Genomic DNA, 13444 nt, shown 5'->3' on the forward strand with positions numbered 1-13444 from the left:
AAAGGGGAAAACACTGTTGCAATTAGAGTACAGTAGCTGAAAAATAATTTTAGCAGTATGGAATGTTAAAAAAAGAAAAGATAAGGCTAGAATAACTTTACGGAAGCTGATTAGGTTTTTTGTTTTTTCCAAACGTTGTTTTTCTTTAGAGAGGAATATTGTTACAAAACTATTAAAACAATATCTTTAAAATGGGAAATTCGGCACCCCTACTATTACGGTCTGAGGCCTGACTGGCCAGATAAAAATTTGAAAAATTGTTATTTTTACTGTCTAATGCAGAAAGATTCACTTAAATTTGTATTTTAAGAACCTTTAGGTATGTTTAGCTATAAATGTTTTAAAATTTGAGTAACTTTATGATTACAGTACCTTAATAGTTAGGAATTTTGGTTTTGGACTAGTTTATACAGTATTACTTAAAGTGTCGTCGGCATACGATTACAAAATAAGTTAAACTAATTGTAAAACTATGAGTTGTTACAGCATGCAGACAAAACCCATTCATAAACTTGAGTTCCTTGATGAATTAGATCTAGTAAAACAATTTATGTTTGTCAGGGAAGGTAGATGTTTTGGTATGTTAATGGAGAAAAAACTTAATTGAAAAGGTTTTGTGTGTTAATATTTACTATCTAAATCACAAAATCAATACCTAGCCTTTGTTCCAAAACTTGTTTAAATATTAAATAAATTTAGCTGAAAATTACATCAATGTTAATTTCTTTTATGCAGTTCGCTTTCTGTGTCGAGTTCTAAGAAAAAAGATGACGATCGATTGGTTATGGTCATCAACGAATGAAAAACCACTTTTGATTACGGAAAGTAAAAAACCTTTAAAAGGAGACACGAGCTTCAATGCAACTGTGGATAATGGAAAGGAAAACAAAAATAAATCTTCCAGTACTTTGTATTTAAATATGTATCGGAGGAAACGGAAAAAGAAAAAAGACAAAGATACAGTCTCTCTAGATGTTCAGTTTTATGATTCAGACAAAATAACAAAGCGTGGAACTGCTGTGGAAGGATACTCTGATAAATGTAAAGAGAGACAGAAAAATGGTTTTGATAAAATAAGTGAAAATAAAAATGAAATTCCTGAAAAGAGATTGGAGAGCAGGGACCAGTTGTCCTGTAAGTTAGAGTGTTGGTGTGGCATAGCATCAGCTGGTATAGACAGTGTGCATAGTTTGTGTGGGCATTTGACAGAAAATTATCTAGAACAGATAGTTGAACACGCTTTTGTTTGGGTATGGTGTGGGTTTTGAATTGTGTTTTTATGTTTGTAAAAAGTGGGATTTGGAGCTATGAGTTTTGACAACACAAATTTTTCCTGAATGTTAATAGATTTAATTAGGGGAAAACTGGATTAAATATCAGGCCTGTCAAGCTGGGAGGAATTTCAGGCGGGAGTGACCTTCCGGGAGGTCTGGGCAGTTTGACCCCTAGCGGCAAGGGAAATTTTGGAAATTTAAGCCTGAAAAACAGGGTTTTAACCATTTTTACTAACGTATGAAGAGAGTTTTAAATAATAATTTTTCCCATACTTGTTTGAAACAAATTTCCCTCAGATCTTGAGAATGCTCTTTTAATGTGTTCCCTCCTAAATCAATCCCTCAGTTATCTATTTACTTTAGTTTTATAAACGGTAACACTGTCAGGTTTTGTGTGTTTGCAGGCAACTTGCCACCCAGTGCTCTGTCTGGGAACAGGCTGGTACCTGTGGGTGGACGAAGGCTACATTGTGAACCTCCCAACTTGTCCGAGGCTCAACATATCTCCTATGGTAAGTGGATCAAATATAGCCATTAACCATCTCACACCTGTAGCTCATCAATAACAATGAAAACAAGCTGCAAGTCGTTTTGAAAAGCTATATTTTCATGAAAACAGGGTGGCTAGTGACCTGGAATACCTGGAAAACCTGGAAATGTCAGGGAATATTAAATATCTGGAAAAGTCATGGAAAAGTCAGGGAATTTTGTCATAAGTCAGGGAAAATTGTAAAAGGTTCAAACAAACTTTAATAATTGTTAGGAAAGGTCGATCTGGTGAGAGTATGTGTGCCGTGTGGATGGAAACTAAGAAATATGTCTGTACAAATAAATTTTGTGTTTTTGTACAATTTAAATTTTGTTATAAACTGCGTATCATCTTATCAAACCAAGTTTAATTTTATTAAGGAAGTTGCAAAGTTTGAATATAAGCTAGTCTGTATCTATAGATTTTATGTATGTTTTTCATATAAACAAACATAAGATATTCTTGAGATAAAGATTAGTCCTTTTGAAGAATTAGTTAGTATTAAAATTGTAATTTTGAATTTTTCGATCAGGAAAAGTTTAAAAAAATCATGGAATTGTCAGGGAAAAGTCAGGGATTTTTCAACGTGATTTCACTAGCCACCCTGGAAAAGTATTTCTGTTTTCTAGCTTAATTTGATAATTAGCTATGCAATATGGCAATAATTATCGTTCTTCATATGGGCAAGTGTATTTTCAAACCTCGCTCCAGAAAAGCTTGGGTCGAAAAGACACTTTACGCCCTAGTTAAGTATACTATTAAAGTGTAAGTAGTTGGTCTAACTGTTTTGTTGATGTCAGATGAGAACCTGAGACCGAGGAGCAACTTGGACGATTCGTGGCCTCAGAGACACCGAGCTGTCAGACAAGACTCTTACCTGGCCGCATGTAACAAGCCTCCTCTGCCGCCAGGTAAAACATTCAACACCGTCAGCCGGGTTGATAACGGATTTTAGTTCACCCTTGATTTTTTTTTAACTAAAAGGTGTAATAGAAATTGTAGTAGGATTCCTTGACACAAGACAGTGAAACCATTGTTCAGTGGAACTTGGATGATTCAAAAACTGAAAGACCAGTAAAACTATTTTTGGAACAAATGTCTAATAATTTCAGTTTGATGAGTTATATTAGATTAAATTTCCAAAATGATGTTTGAACCTTGTTATTTAGGCAATGACTACATAGTGTAGTTCTAATGACGAAGATACAAACTAAATCAAATTGAAACTGTTGTTGAACTCTAGTATGAATTAGCAAGTTCCACTGTACTTTTACTGCAGTCAAAAACTATTTTCTATGATATTGTAGTCAAATGAATATTATTCCCAGTAGCAAAACCAAATTGTTTTATTTTGCTTTAAATATCTTTAAAAGTAATTTGATTTAGAATACTTTGCGGCCCCTTAAAATAATTTATGCTGCAATCACCACAAACTGTAATAATAATTCTAGCTTACAAACAGAAGGTACACTTTCATTAGCAATTATCCTTAGGTTTTTTTTATTGGTTATAAATATACACCTACATTTCACATGTTTTTACAAAGTAATTTTTAGATATAGATGTTATCAAAATTTGTAACTAGATTGTGTTTTTTATTCAAGTTTATTTATTTGATTTTTCCTCGTGTGTTTTGTTAATTTCACTGAGTAACCCTTTAGAGCAAGGACACGTTTTTATTTATTGACCTTATTTTTGCATGCTGTTTTATTTTAATTTTTCCATTTCACCCACAGCTGAAGCACGTAATGGGTTGACAAAAAGCATTGCGGAGGAGGACATCGATGATACTCCCCCTCCCATACCTCCCCATGGTATCACACCCAGACCTGTTCCCCTTAGAGTTCCTGAAATCCGGGTGGAACCCTCACCCAGAAATGTCCGACCTGTTTCACTTGACTCAGATATTCCGCCTCCTGTACCTCCACATGGTATCCCAGAAATCCGGGTGGAACCGGTACCAAGACCTGTTAGACCCACCACTCTCAACCTTTCTCCCCCGTCTCATCAGTTCCCACCCTTACTTCACCCGCAACACCCGCACCCGCACAAGGCTCATGGAACTGCTGACGCAGGTTAGCGGCTTGAGATGCTTGGTGGAAGGATACTAACGCTAACCGAATGTTGTGTGCCCTTAAAAATCTTTCTTCATTGTCAGTAAACTTAAAGTGGTAACTTAGAGGTTTTATTAGATAGACAATTAATTAATGGGGATTTTATCTTTAAGCTATGTAATAAAATCTATTTAACTTAATCGAAGCTTGTCTACAACTTAATATGCTTTACAAATTTATCATCCTTTTTTGTGTGTTTTTTTTCATACTTTGAGTGATAGTCAAAACAAAAATATCAAATACCAAAAACCAAACCATAACTTTAAAAAAGTTGACTTTCAAAATCTAAATGCTAAACTTTTCATGTCTGGTTGGTTAGGGTTACAAAATCACAGGTCTTGTTATAAAAACATGAATAAACTGGTGGAATCTAAAAACTTAAAATTTTTACAAAGTTTTGGTGGTTTTGGAATTTGAGATTGGGTTTTGACATATCACTGAAATAATTCGCCAGATTTTTTAAAGGGCACATAAACAACGATTTGCTGTATTTCTAACAAATCACTGCCTGCTAAATTGGATAAATCATTGTAACAATTTGCCTAAATTTGAATAAACTTTAGTTATGCTTTGCTTAAGTTAATATTGGAAACAAAATATGCGAATTATTTCATATACGAGTTGATGGTGTACAACTCAAGAATGAAACAAGTAGGTATTATTTTCGCAATAACTTTTTAAACATTTGGTATCCTGTATAACCCACGCAGTGGACAATTCCTGTTGCCAAGCTAATTCCCGATTGATTTGTATTTTTTATTGTAGTTTTAGTTAACCCCGGTTTTGGTTTAACGGAGTGTGGTTAAAAGAAGGTTTATATATCTTAAAATAAGTGTAGTAAACTTAAACAAGCTTAATGCATGTCTAACATGAAAACCTTTTTTTAATTTTTTATCAGCTTGAATAGATGTGACGATCCCCTGACACAATTAAATTAACTACCAAAATACATCACTTAATGGCCTTTGCAAGTAACAATGTTAAGAGTTAGACGAAGAAATCTTGAATACTGTTCAGTGTTATTGCTTATTGAAACCACAATAGGTTTCTATCAGTCCTTGTGCTACCAATCCAAGACACATACTGCATAACTGTTGATGATGTTGTTTTCAAACATATTGCCTAGAGCATTAGAGCAAAGCCTTATATTTTTTATAATATTGTCTAGCTTATATTGATATTTGCAAGAGCCATTGGATTCGTAATTTGTAGAACTGTGTATTAACAATATTTAGATTTTAACCTTACATAGATATAATTGTAGAAGTGTAGGTTTTCCTAGCTGCTGGGTACAGCTGCAGAACTGTGTATGTCGAGTAAGTGCTTAAGTTTTTTTACAAGGGTATTTTTCTAGTACAGTAGACTTTCGCTCATCCAGACTAATTTGGCGGACCGCCCGGTCCGGATGACTAAGAATCCGAACTATCGAGAGTTGAGCAAATATAGTACTGTATGTATAGCCGTTTTTTTCAATTTTTTTCCAGGTCCACAGTATTGATAGCCATGCAAATACAGTTCCACTAGTAATAATTTTTACTGCCGTGTTATAAGAGTTTTTGATTATCCGAGGTAGTCTCGGTCCCGTTTAGCTCGGATAATCAGACTTCTACTGTACTGTGCCGCTAAAAGAAAATCTGGATTGCCGATCCAGACTAGCGGGAGTCCGGACAAGGCCGATCCGGATGAGCGAGAGTCTACTGTATAATGATATTCCAATACGGAGTGGGTTTATTCATCAGTTTTTAGTGTTTACAGTTTGTCCCTTTTGAAAGCATTCTTTAAATCTGGATGTGTGGCGTTCTTATAAACTCATGTTCCGCGATTAATTGTTCATTGTTAGACAAAGAAACTTTTCTTTTATTTTACATAGCCTAGCCAAATTACAAGAAAAGACGTTTAAGTAAATCAATTGTCTTAGCCTCAAGATGAATTAACTGTATTTTAATCTCCAAAACCTAAATTAACTGAACTAACCAAATGCAGTATTTGGCACAAAGTCAGTCATAACTGAAAACAGTCACTTTCAACAATTCAACACTGCAAAAACCATTGAACTAATGCAGGAGATTGACAGTTTGCTGCAGAGATTGGAAGTGACTGCTCTTGGAACAGTTGCTTGTTTCACAGTGTTCCGGGGAATACAGTCTGTGCTGAGTTCAGCAGCTAAGAAACCCCTCGTACCTAACCCTCAAGTGTTGGGGGAGCGAGCTGGTCTAGTGGTTAGAGCGCGGGTCTTTGGTTCAAGAGGTCCCGGGTTCAAATCCCGCCAAATAACCAATGGATTTTATCTAAGTGATAATGCCGCAACCCCTAGGTCTAGCCTGAAGTAATGTGAAAAACAATTCCGGGCTCGTGCCTAGCGTCCTAGGACAAAAAAACCCCTCAGGTGTTGAGTTCCGGAAAACGCAGCTGTATTTACCAGCCAGGAAATCCAGTGTTTACAATGTCGATTGTTTGTTTGCAGAAGGCTCAGGTACAGAAGAGGACTCCAACGCTTCCCCTGGTTCTCCCGGAGTGGTGTGGAGAGACAAGGCACTCAGTGATGCAGGTTTGTCCCTCATTTGGTACCAATATGCTGATTAGTATACAAATTAGTTCATTAATTGTCATTAATAACAGGTAGGGATGGACGAGATTGGATTTATAGTTTGAGACCTCTATTCCAAGTAAACTACATATTTTTAGATTGTGCAGTAAAAACATAAAAGTTAATAATCGACGCATATGACTTGAGTTTAGGTAATGCTAGTGATGTAAAATACCCGGGTATTTAAAACTCGGGGTAAATACCCTGGGTAATTACCCGGGTAAATACCCAAAATCCATAAATACCCAGGTATTTTGGGTATTTATGAAATCGATTGAAATTCATTTATATTTACCCCTAAATATGTTATTGTTATCATATTACATGATAAATTATGATAGTCTATAACACCTTTTACAGCCAACTTGAAGCTTTGCTAGTACCTTTTATTTAATGATTAACTAAAGCACTTTAAAAAAAATAATACATAAAGTTTCCAAAAGGCATGGGGTTTCGTGTCTTAAATCGAGTAACATCAGTTAAATTTAACTTACTAAAAATAGTATATTAAAAAAGGTTGTGGCTATTTCAATTTTTATCATTTCATAATTTTTTCATGAATTTTTTTCAATTAAATAGCATAAACAAAATTATTTTAATTTATAAATATCCAAATGTTATTAAATCATGATAGTACAAATTTTTATTGTATTAAATGGCTTGGAAGGCTAGACAGACCTAAGCCTGATTGACATAGGCAGAATGGCAGAATACTAAAAGTAATTAAACTTTTCTGTGTTACCGCTTAGTTGGAAACAATAATATATTTGGACAAACCTACAAAAAGAATGTATCTCTTCTTTTTTGGTCTAACTCAATATCATTTCAAAAGATTTATTGTGCTATAGATTTAAATGTTTTGTATCACAAGTTTATGAAAATATTTTTTTTTTATGTTGATACCATTGATACCAACAAAATATCTAGAACAAAAATATTATTAAATCCTGCCATCCTACAGATTGAATTTTAATTATGGAAGTGTACCCTTATTTTCTTAAGTTGTTTACACATAGGCCACTACTAGGTTAAATTTTCCTGTCCTTCTAAATAATAATTATTACTTTACAAATTATTTTTCTTCACTTTCAATAAATAAATTCATCTATCTATCACAGAAATTCATAAGTAGATAAATCATAAGTAGTTAGGACCAGTGCAACCATGCGACCAGGGTATTTATGCCGATTATGCTTTATGCTGAGACCTGGGTATTTATGGCGATTATAACCAGAAGTAAAGTGCTAGAAGTGACCATATGAAATTTTGTTTAACACATTTTATCATCATTTTACTATTCTTCCAGGGTAATAATTGCAAAAAAACATCTCAATCTTCTCTAACTTTAATAAATATTATAAATACCCAGTTTTTGGGTATTTACCCGGGCCTGGGGTAAATACCCGGGTAAAAACCCAATTTATATTTACCTACCCACTGGGTATTTACCCGGCCCACATCACTAGGTAATGCATAAAATACAACACGTTTTACCTCAAATTTAACTATTTTTTAGGGGAACCCCCTATACCCTCTGGCCCCCTCATAGAAAATTTCAATGGCACCCAAGTTATGTGTATGTATAAATAATCTGGGGATTTTCAACTACCATTTTAATTTAGCAGGGAACCTGAAAAAAAATAACTCCTGATTGGAACTGTGGAAACAGTTGACTTAATAGTCAGGTAGTTGACGGCTTTACATACCGAGCAAGTTTACTGAATTCTAATTTTAAAAATAACCTTTGTGTCTCCTGTATTATTTTGCCCATTTAACTAACTGTATTCAAATAACAATCAACTTAGGCTGCATTACTCAATAGTTGAACTGTGTGTTGTGATTTCAGGGTCGGAGGAGGACAGAGCCACAAGACGAGTGTCGTACCTCAAGGCTACGTGGCCGGACCGCATGAATGTGGACAGCGACCCCGACGTCAGCGACACTGAGCCTCCTATCAGGTATGTCAAATCTGATATCAGTGTCCTTTACTTTCCCCACCACAAGTCTAGTCGGAGCTTACCTCTTTGTAACATCACAGAGAAGGAAAGTACAGTGGAAACTCTCTGAGACAACCGTGCGCTTTCATCTCTAGTAAGTTGTGCTGGAAATTCACTTGTGAAGAGCAAGGAAGAGCCCAAGCGGCGAGCACTGCGGAAATTCCTACTCTCTCTTTGTAAGACACCACTTAAGTGTATCATTGATTGTTTCCTCTGTACCTCCTTTATCTGTGGTCAAATTTAGTCTTGTTGTAAATGAAGGGAGGAAAAATCAACGTACTTGCTGTGTGAACCACGTTCTGTGATTGTATATCTGTGATCTAAAGACTCAATCTCTATTAGGCCAGTGTGATGTTTGGTGTCAGACAGATGGACAAGTGTTTGGGTACAATTTTTTAGGGACAATTGTTTGGACATAAAATAAGTGGGTAAGAACAGGGTTGCCACCCGTCCCGATTCTGTCGGGACAGTCCCGATTTTTCGTTCCTTATGCCCTTATTTAAGCCTACAGTAGACTCTCTCTTATCCGGACTCCTCAGGACGTAGCCAGTCCGGGTAACAGTTTTTCCAGTTAAACCGACGTCCCTTGTTAAAATGTACCGATTAAATGCATACTGCAAACAGTATTTGACTTAAATTTAGGAGAGCATTGTATTTAGACTCGTGATCATTCGTCCCAAATCTTTCCCACAAGAACAGTCGTTTTAGTACTGGCCACTTCCTGCCGATCTAGTCCGGTTAAACCGATATGCTATAAAAATTGTCCGGTTAAAGAGATGTCATTTCTGTTGAGTGACTTCGAGAGACTTAGAGACATTGTCGTTTCGTCGAGACCGCAAGATATGCTACTCCGATGTTTGACTTTTAGGCTGTTCCGACCATAGCTTGGTCCCATCATGGTTGGATATGAAGGCTATACTGTACTACTAGTTCGCCATCGCAATGTTGGAGACGTTAACTTGAGGACAACCCTGTATATGACACAGAGTGAACAATATACTGTAAGCTGTTTGTCACCCAAGGAAAACAGTATTAAATTAATCCCTAATCGATAGAGAAATATATATCCCTAAGCTTCTCACTCTTATCTGTTTGGTTGTAAACAAACTCTTGAAATGTCTTTGATTAAAGCATTGATAATAAAAGTCCTCTTTTGTATATTTCTACATCTAAGTAAAGTAAGCTCTAGAATGGTTAACCGTGATTTCTCGTTTTAACAATTCAATTGTGTTGAAAATGATAATGGTAGAAAGTTAGTAGTTTCAAAAAACAATTTATGCTTGAGCGATCAACAATGTTCTTGGATTGACTAATTCACTAAAAAGTAAACATGATTTAAGTTGCATATTTTTTACCTTTTACGTTAACCCCCAAAATGATTCCCATATTGTTTTACTTTTAGAAACGGCTGTTATTAAGGTATTTGATCTGTTAAAAATGAGTTGATTTGCAGTAGAGTGATAATTATGTCTCTTCATAAACTGGTTGTGAAAATTAAAAATCAATTGATTTCCCATGTTAGCTAATATAATTGAGTGCCCAAAACTGGATTTGAAAAACTTTGCCTGTCTTAGTAGTTTTGTAATGTGATGATTATTCATATCCCATCGATCATGAGGTGCATGGAAGAGTAGCTAATGTGCTTGAATTTTTTAGAATAATTTCTGAACCTGCGCTATGTTTCATACCCTCAACAATTTCTGTGAGAACGACCATCATCAGGTTGTATTTCCATTTCTAGACCTGCTCGCAAGTGGCGGCCTCCTTTATTCCCAGACGACATAACCAAGATTTGCAGAATTTTTGAAGACCACTGGGAGAAAAAAGGGTTTGCAATTGTTGAACATTTTCCTAGTTTGGTTTTACAGCTGCTGCTTAACAGACCGCTTAGCCTTTTAGGTTTTGTTTTAAATTTTGAGGAATTATGTGTGTTTCAGTTTTGGTTTTTATTTCAGTTTAAGTATGATTTTGTGTTAAATGAAGTTTGGTTGGTTTTGATTGACATTTTTCGTGTTATTTCTGAGGTGAAGAAGATCAAGGTTTTGCTGTGTACAATTTTACTCTGTACAACAAAAGATTAGCATTTTGTGGCTTTGCCTGAAAAAACAAAGCGTAATATAAGAATTTTGGCAGTTTTTAGAATAGAGTGGAATAGGATAGTATGTGTTTTTATCTTGGTTAAAACAAAACACTATGCTTATTTTAAACGTTTAATAGTTAAGCTTTTTTTTTGGGGGGGGGGGGTTTTAAGTATTTCGTCACTGCACAGTTACAACACAAATAATTAACTTACGCTACAGATCACACACATTTTGCAGTGAGATTTCTCAATAGCGCTCAAGAAGTTTGTTGAATCTAACCTGCAAGCGCTAGTGTCGTCGTGTGCTAATAGTTTCAATCGACTCGTTTGGCCAACGTTGGCGTGCTAGCTCAGTTGGCTCATGGCACTGACGAGTGGAGTGTTGAGGTCTTTCTGCATGCACGGGTTCAAATCCTGTACATGAGCAATCCACATTGAGCTTACCAATGTGTGGCTTAGAGGGTCCTCCTTAAATAAATGGTCTCCGGCTCGGGTGGAAGTTGATAACGTTTTATAAGGATTGGACACAACACCTGTATTGCTTCTTTTTACATTGGTAAAATTGGTATTGAGGAGCAGAACACGGATTTTTCTTTTTTGGCTATTTTGGTTAAAAATAGACACATTGTGTTTAAATGCATGTACTGTATAGTAAAAGATATAAAAGGACATCATCCAAAAAAATACATGAATAGAGAAATTAAAAAATTCTGGCGTGAACCAGGCAATTTTAAAAGTTGAAGTTTCAAAATTTGAGATTCAGTTTTTTTTATAAAAAAAACTTCTTAAAGAGGTAAAAAAACTGAACATTTGTTTTTATGATAGTGTTAAGGATAGATTTTGCGAAACCTTCATAAACCCAAGATATTTATCATTCTCATCCAAGCAGTTAATACCAACAAGATTCCTGTTATCACTTGCTAAACGCTTGACTGGGATGTTAATTCCATTGTTGCTGACTTTGCAAATCACTCATAATCTATGCTTGCATCTTCTTATCTTATAACCACGGTTTTGTATAGTTCAACAGTAGATACCCATGTTAGCATTGTGTTCAGTCGCTGTAACTGAAATAGCCAGTTTAATAATAGGTATAACATAGTACAGTATTGTAAATGGCTATCTCTATTTAAAGTTGAAACGTACTACTAAATGCTGCTATCATAAAATCGATAAATAAGTTTAACAACATGTAAATTTTTGTTTTTTACTTCTAATCAAAGTTTTTATTGTTGAAGAAGACGTAATCTGTATGAAGTGGTTCCTTTTGGATTATATTCATGAAATAGACAGAAAAATGTTTAACTTGCGGGTATACTCGGTTCAGATTGCTGATAAGTCTTAAAAAATTCCTCCAGAAGTATGACTGTTATTGAAAAATAGGCCTGATAAATTAGAATATTTTTGTGTCACGCCTGAAGATGATTCTTATCATAGTTTTTAAAATAAAAATCTAAAAAAAAACTATAAATAAAAAAAAATAAGATAAAAATCATACATTTTAAATATCCCTCTTAATTATTTAAGTAGCTTAGAATGACAACTGTTTCATAATATAGTATTATAGTAAATTGAAAATAACATTGGGATTAAAATAATGTCTGGAATCTAAATGTTCATAGTAAAAATGTAATTTAGTTGTGATATATTAGTCTCTGTCTAGTGTTTTCTTCGAGGTTACATTTTTAGGGGACTACAGTTTTGTAGTGATTGGTACTTGGGGTTTTTATAAGAACAAATACATGTAACAATTAATTGTCCATACTATTTTTTTTGTTCTAACAAAATTAACAACCTGTACAATTTTTTTTTTATTTATTTCTTGTAGACTACCCTATAAAGTAAATCATGTTTCCAAAGTTTGACTGAAACAAGTGTTTGTTGTGCAGTCGCATATTATTTACTCAATTTGAGATGTTAATACAACAAAAAATCACCCAGTGTAAGGTCTTTAAGTAAATGTGTAGTGTACATTTGATTTACTGTTTTTAATGAAGTTTGAAAATTGTCTATTGGTTCCAAAGGTTTAATTCATGATTCCACTCGATATCAACAATTTTAATCTAGGTAGGATTTAATTTTGTTACCAATATTACAAAATCTAAATCAAGTAAAAACTGTGACTGTTTAGTCAGGAAACCTAAAATGGTTTAAAAAACCCCCTTTTATTTTCACTAAACACGACTTTGCCTTCCAATAAACTTTTCTTCTCAATTTGCTGTTGCTAATCCTATAATTCTTGCAATATACAGTAGGCTAAAGCTAAAGTAGTATCTTCCATGATTAATTCTGATAATCCTTGATTATGACACTGTTAGTCTTCAGTTATTGTAGCTGTGGAGGTCATCATGTACTTCTGGTTCTCCATTTAAACTATTTTCATGCTTAATTCCATCCAAATCTTCTTTTTCTATTTCATTGTTCAGTCCAGTCCCATACACTCCCACATAATCATCTGGAATAGTTTTAAGTTGAAAATCTTGTGGATTAAACTCATGTTCTTTTTCAAAACTGTCATTTGTCAGATTTTTCTTAAACAGTGTTTGAGTAGCGTTACTGATTTTGTCTTTCATTCCTTGTAAGTTTGGTGATGTCTTAATATGTTTATGAATAGGAGTTTTAGTTGTTTTATAAGTAATTTCATGTTTTTGTAACAGTGGTTTGTTGGATTCCATTTCATTTATTGGTGTTGATTTTGAACCAATACTGTGTCCTGTTTTTTCAGCCTTCTGACCAGTAGTTTCTTTCTTAGGTTCATTGTTTTCACTTATCAAGTTCCCATTTTCTAACTCAAACTTACTTAAAGTTCCATGTTTTTGCATTTCTGCCGAAAAATCATCATCAACAGCAGTTTGACATTTAT

The 13444-nt window shown here is 34.5% G+C and overlaps 1 protein-coding gene across 1 annotated transcript in view; it reads left to right on the forward strand.

The window, feature by feature from the left end:
- Window positions 1–13444, forward strand: part of LOC129001958 (rho GTPase-activating protein 23) — a 158424-nt gene that overhangs the window by 80333 nt on the left and 64647 nt on the right. Inside the window, exons 10-16 of the mRNA XM_054429407.1 lie at window positions 736–1134; window positions 1679–1786; window positions 2604–2714; window positions 3540–3878; window positions 6382–6465; window positions 8351–8462; window positions 10243–10329. Of these exons, the coding sequence (XP_054285382.1) occupies window positions 736–1134; window positions 1679–1786; window positions 2604–2714; window positions 3540–3878; window positions 6382–6465; window positions 8351–8462; window positions 10243–10329 (1240 nt within the window). The remainder of the gene's footprint in view (window positions 1–735; window positions 1135–1678; window positions 1787–2603; window positions 2715–3539; window positions 3879–6381; window positions 6466–8350; window positions 8463–10242; window positions 10330–13444) is intronic.

Source organism: Macrosteles quadrilineatus, unplaced genomic scaffold (genome assembly GCF_028750875.1).
Source record: "Macrosteles quadrilineatus isolate MER2022 unplaced genomic scaffold, UCM_ALF_1.0 Scaffold_9__3_contigs__length_116548681, whole genome shotgun sequence".
NCBI classification, from domain to species: Eukaryota; Metazoa; Arthropoda; class Insecta; order Hemiptera; family Cicadellidae; genus Macrosteles; species Macrosteles quadrilineatus.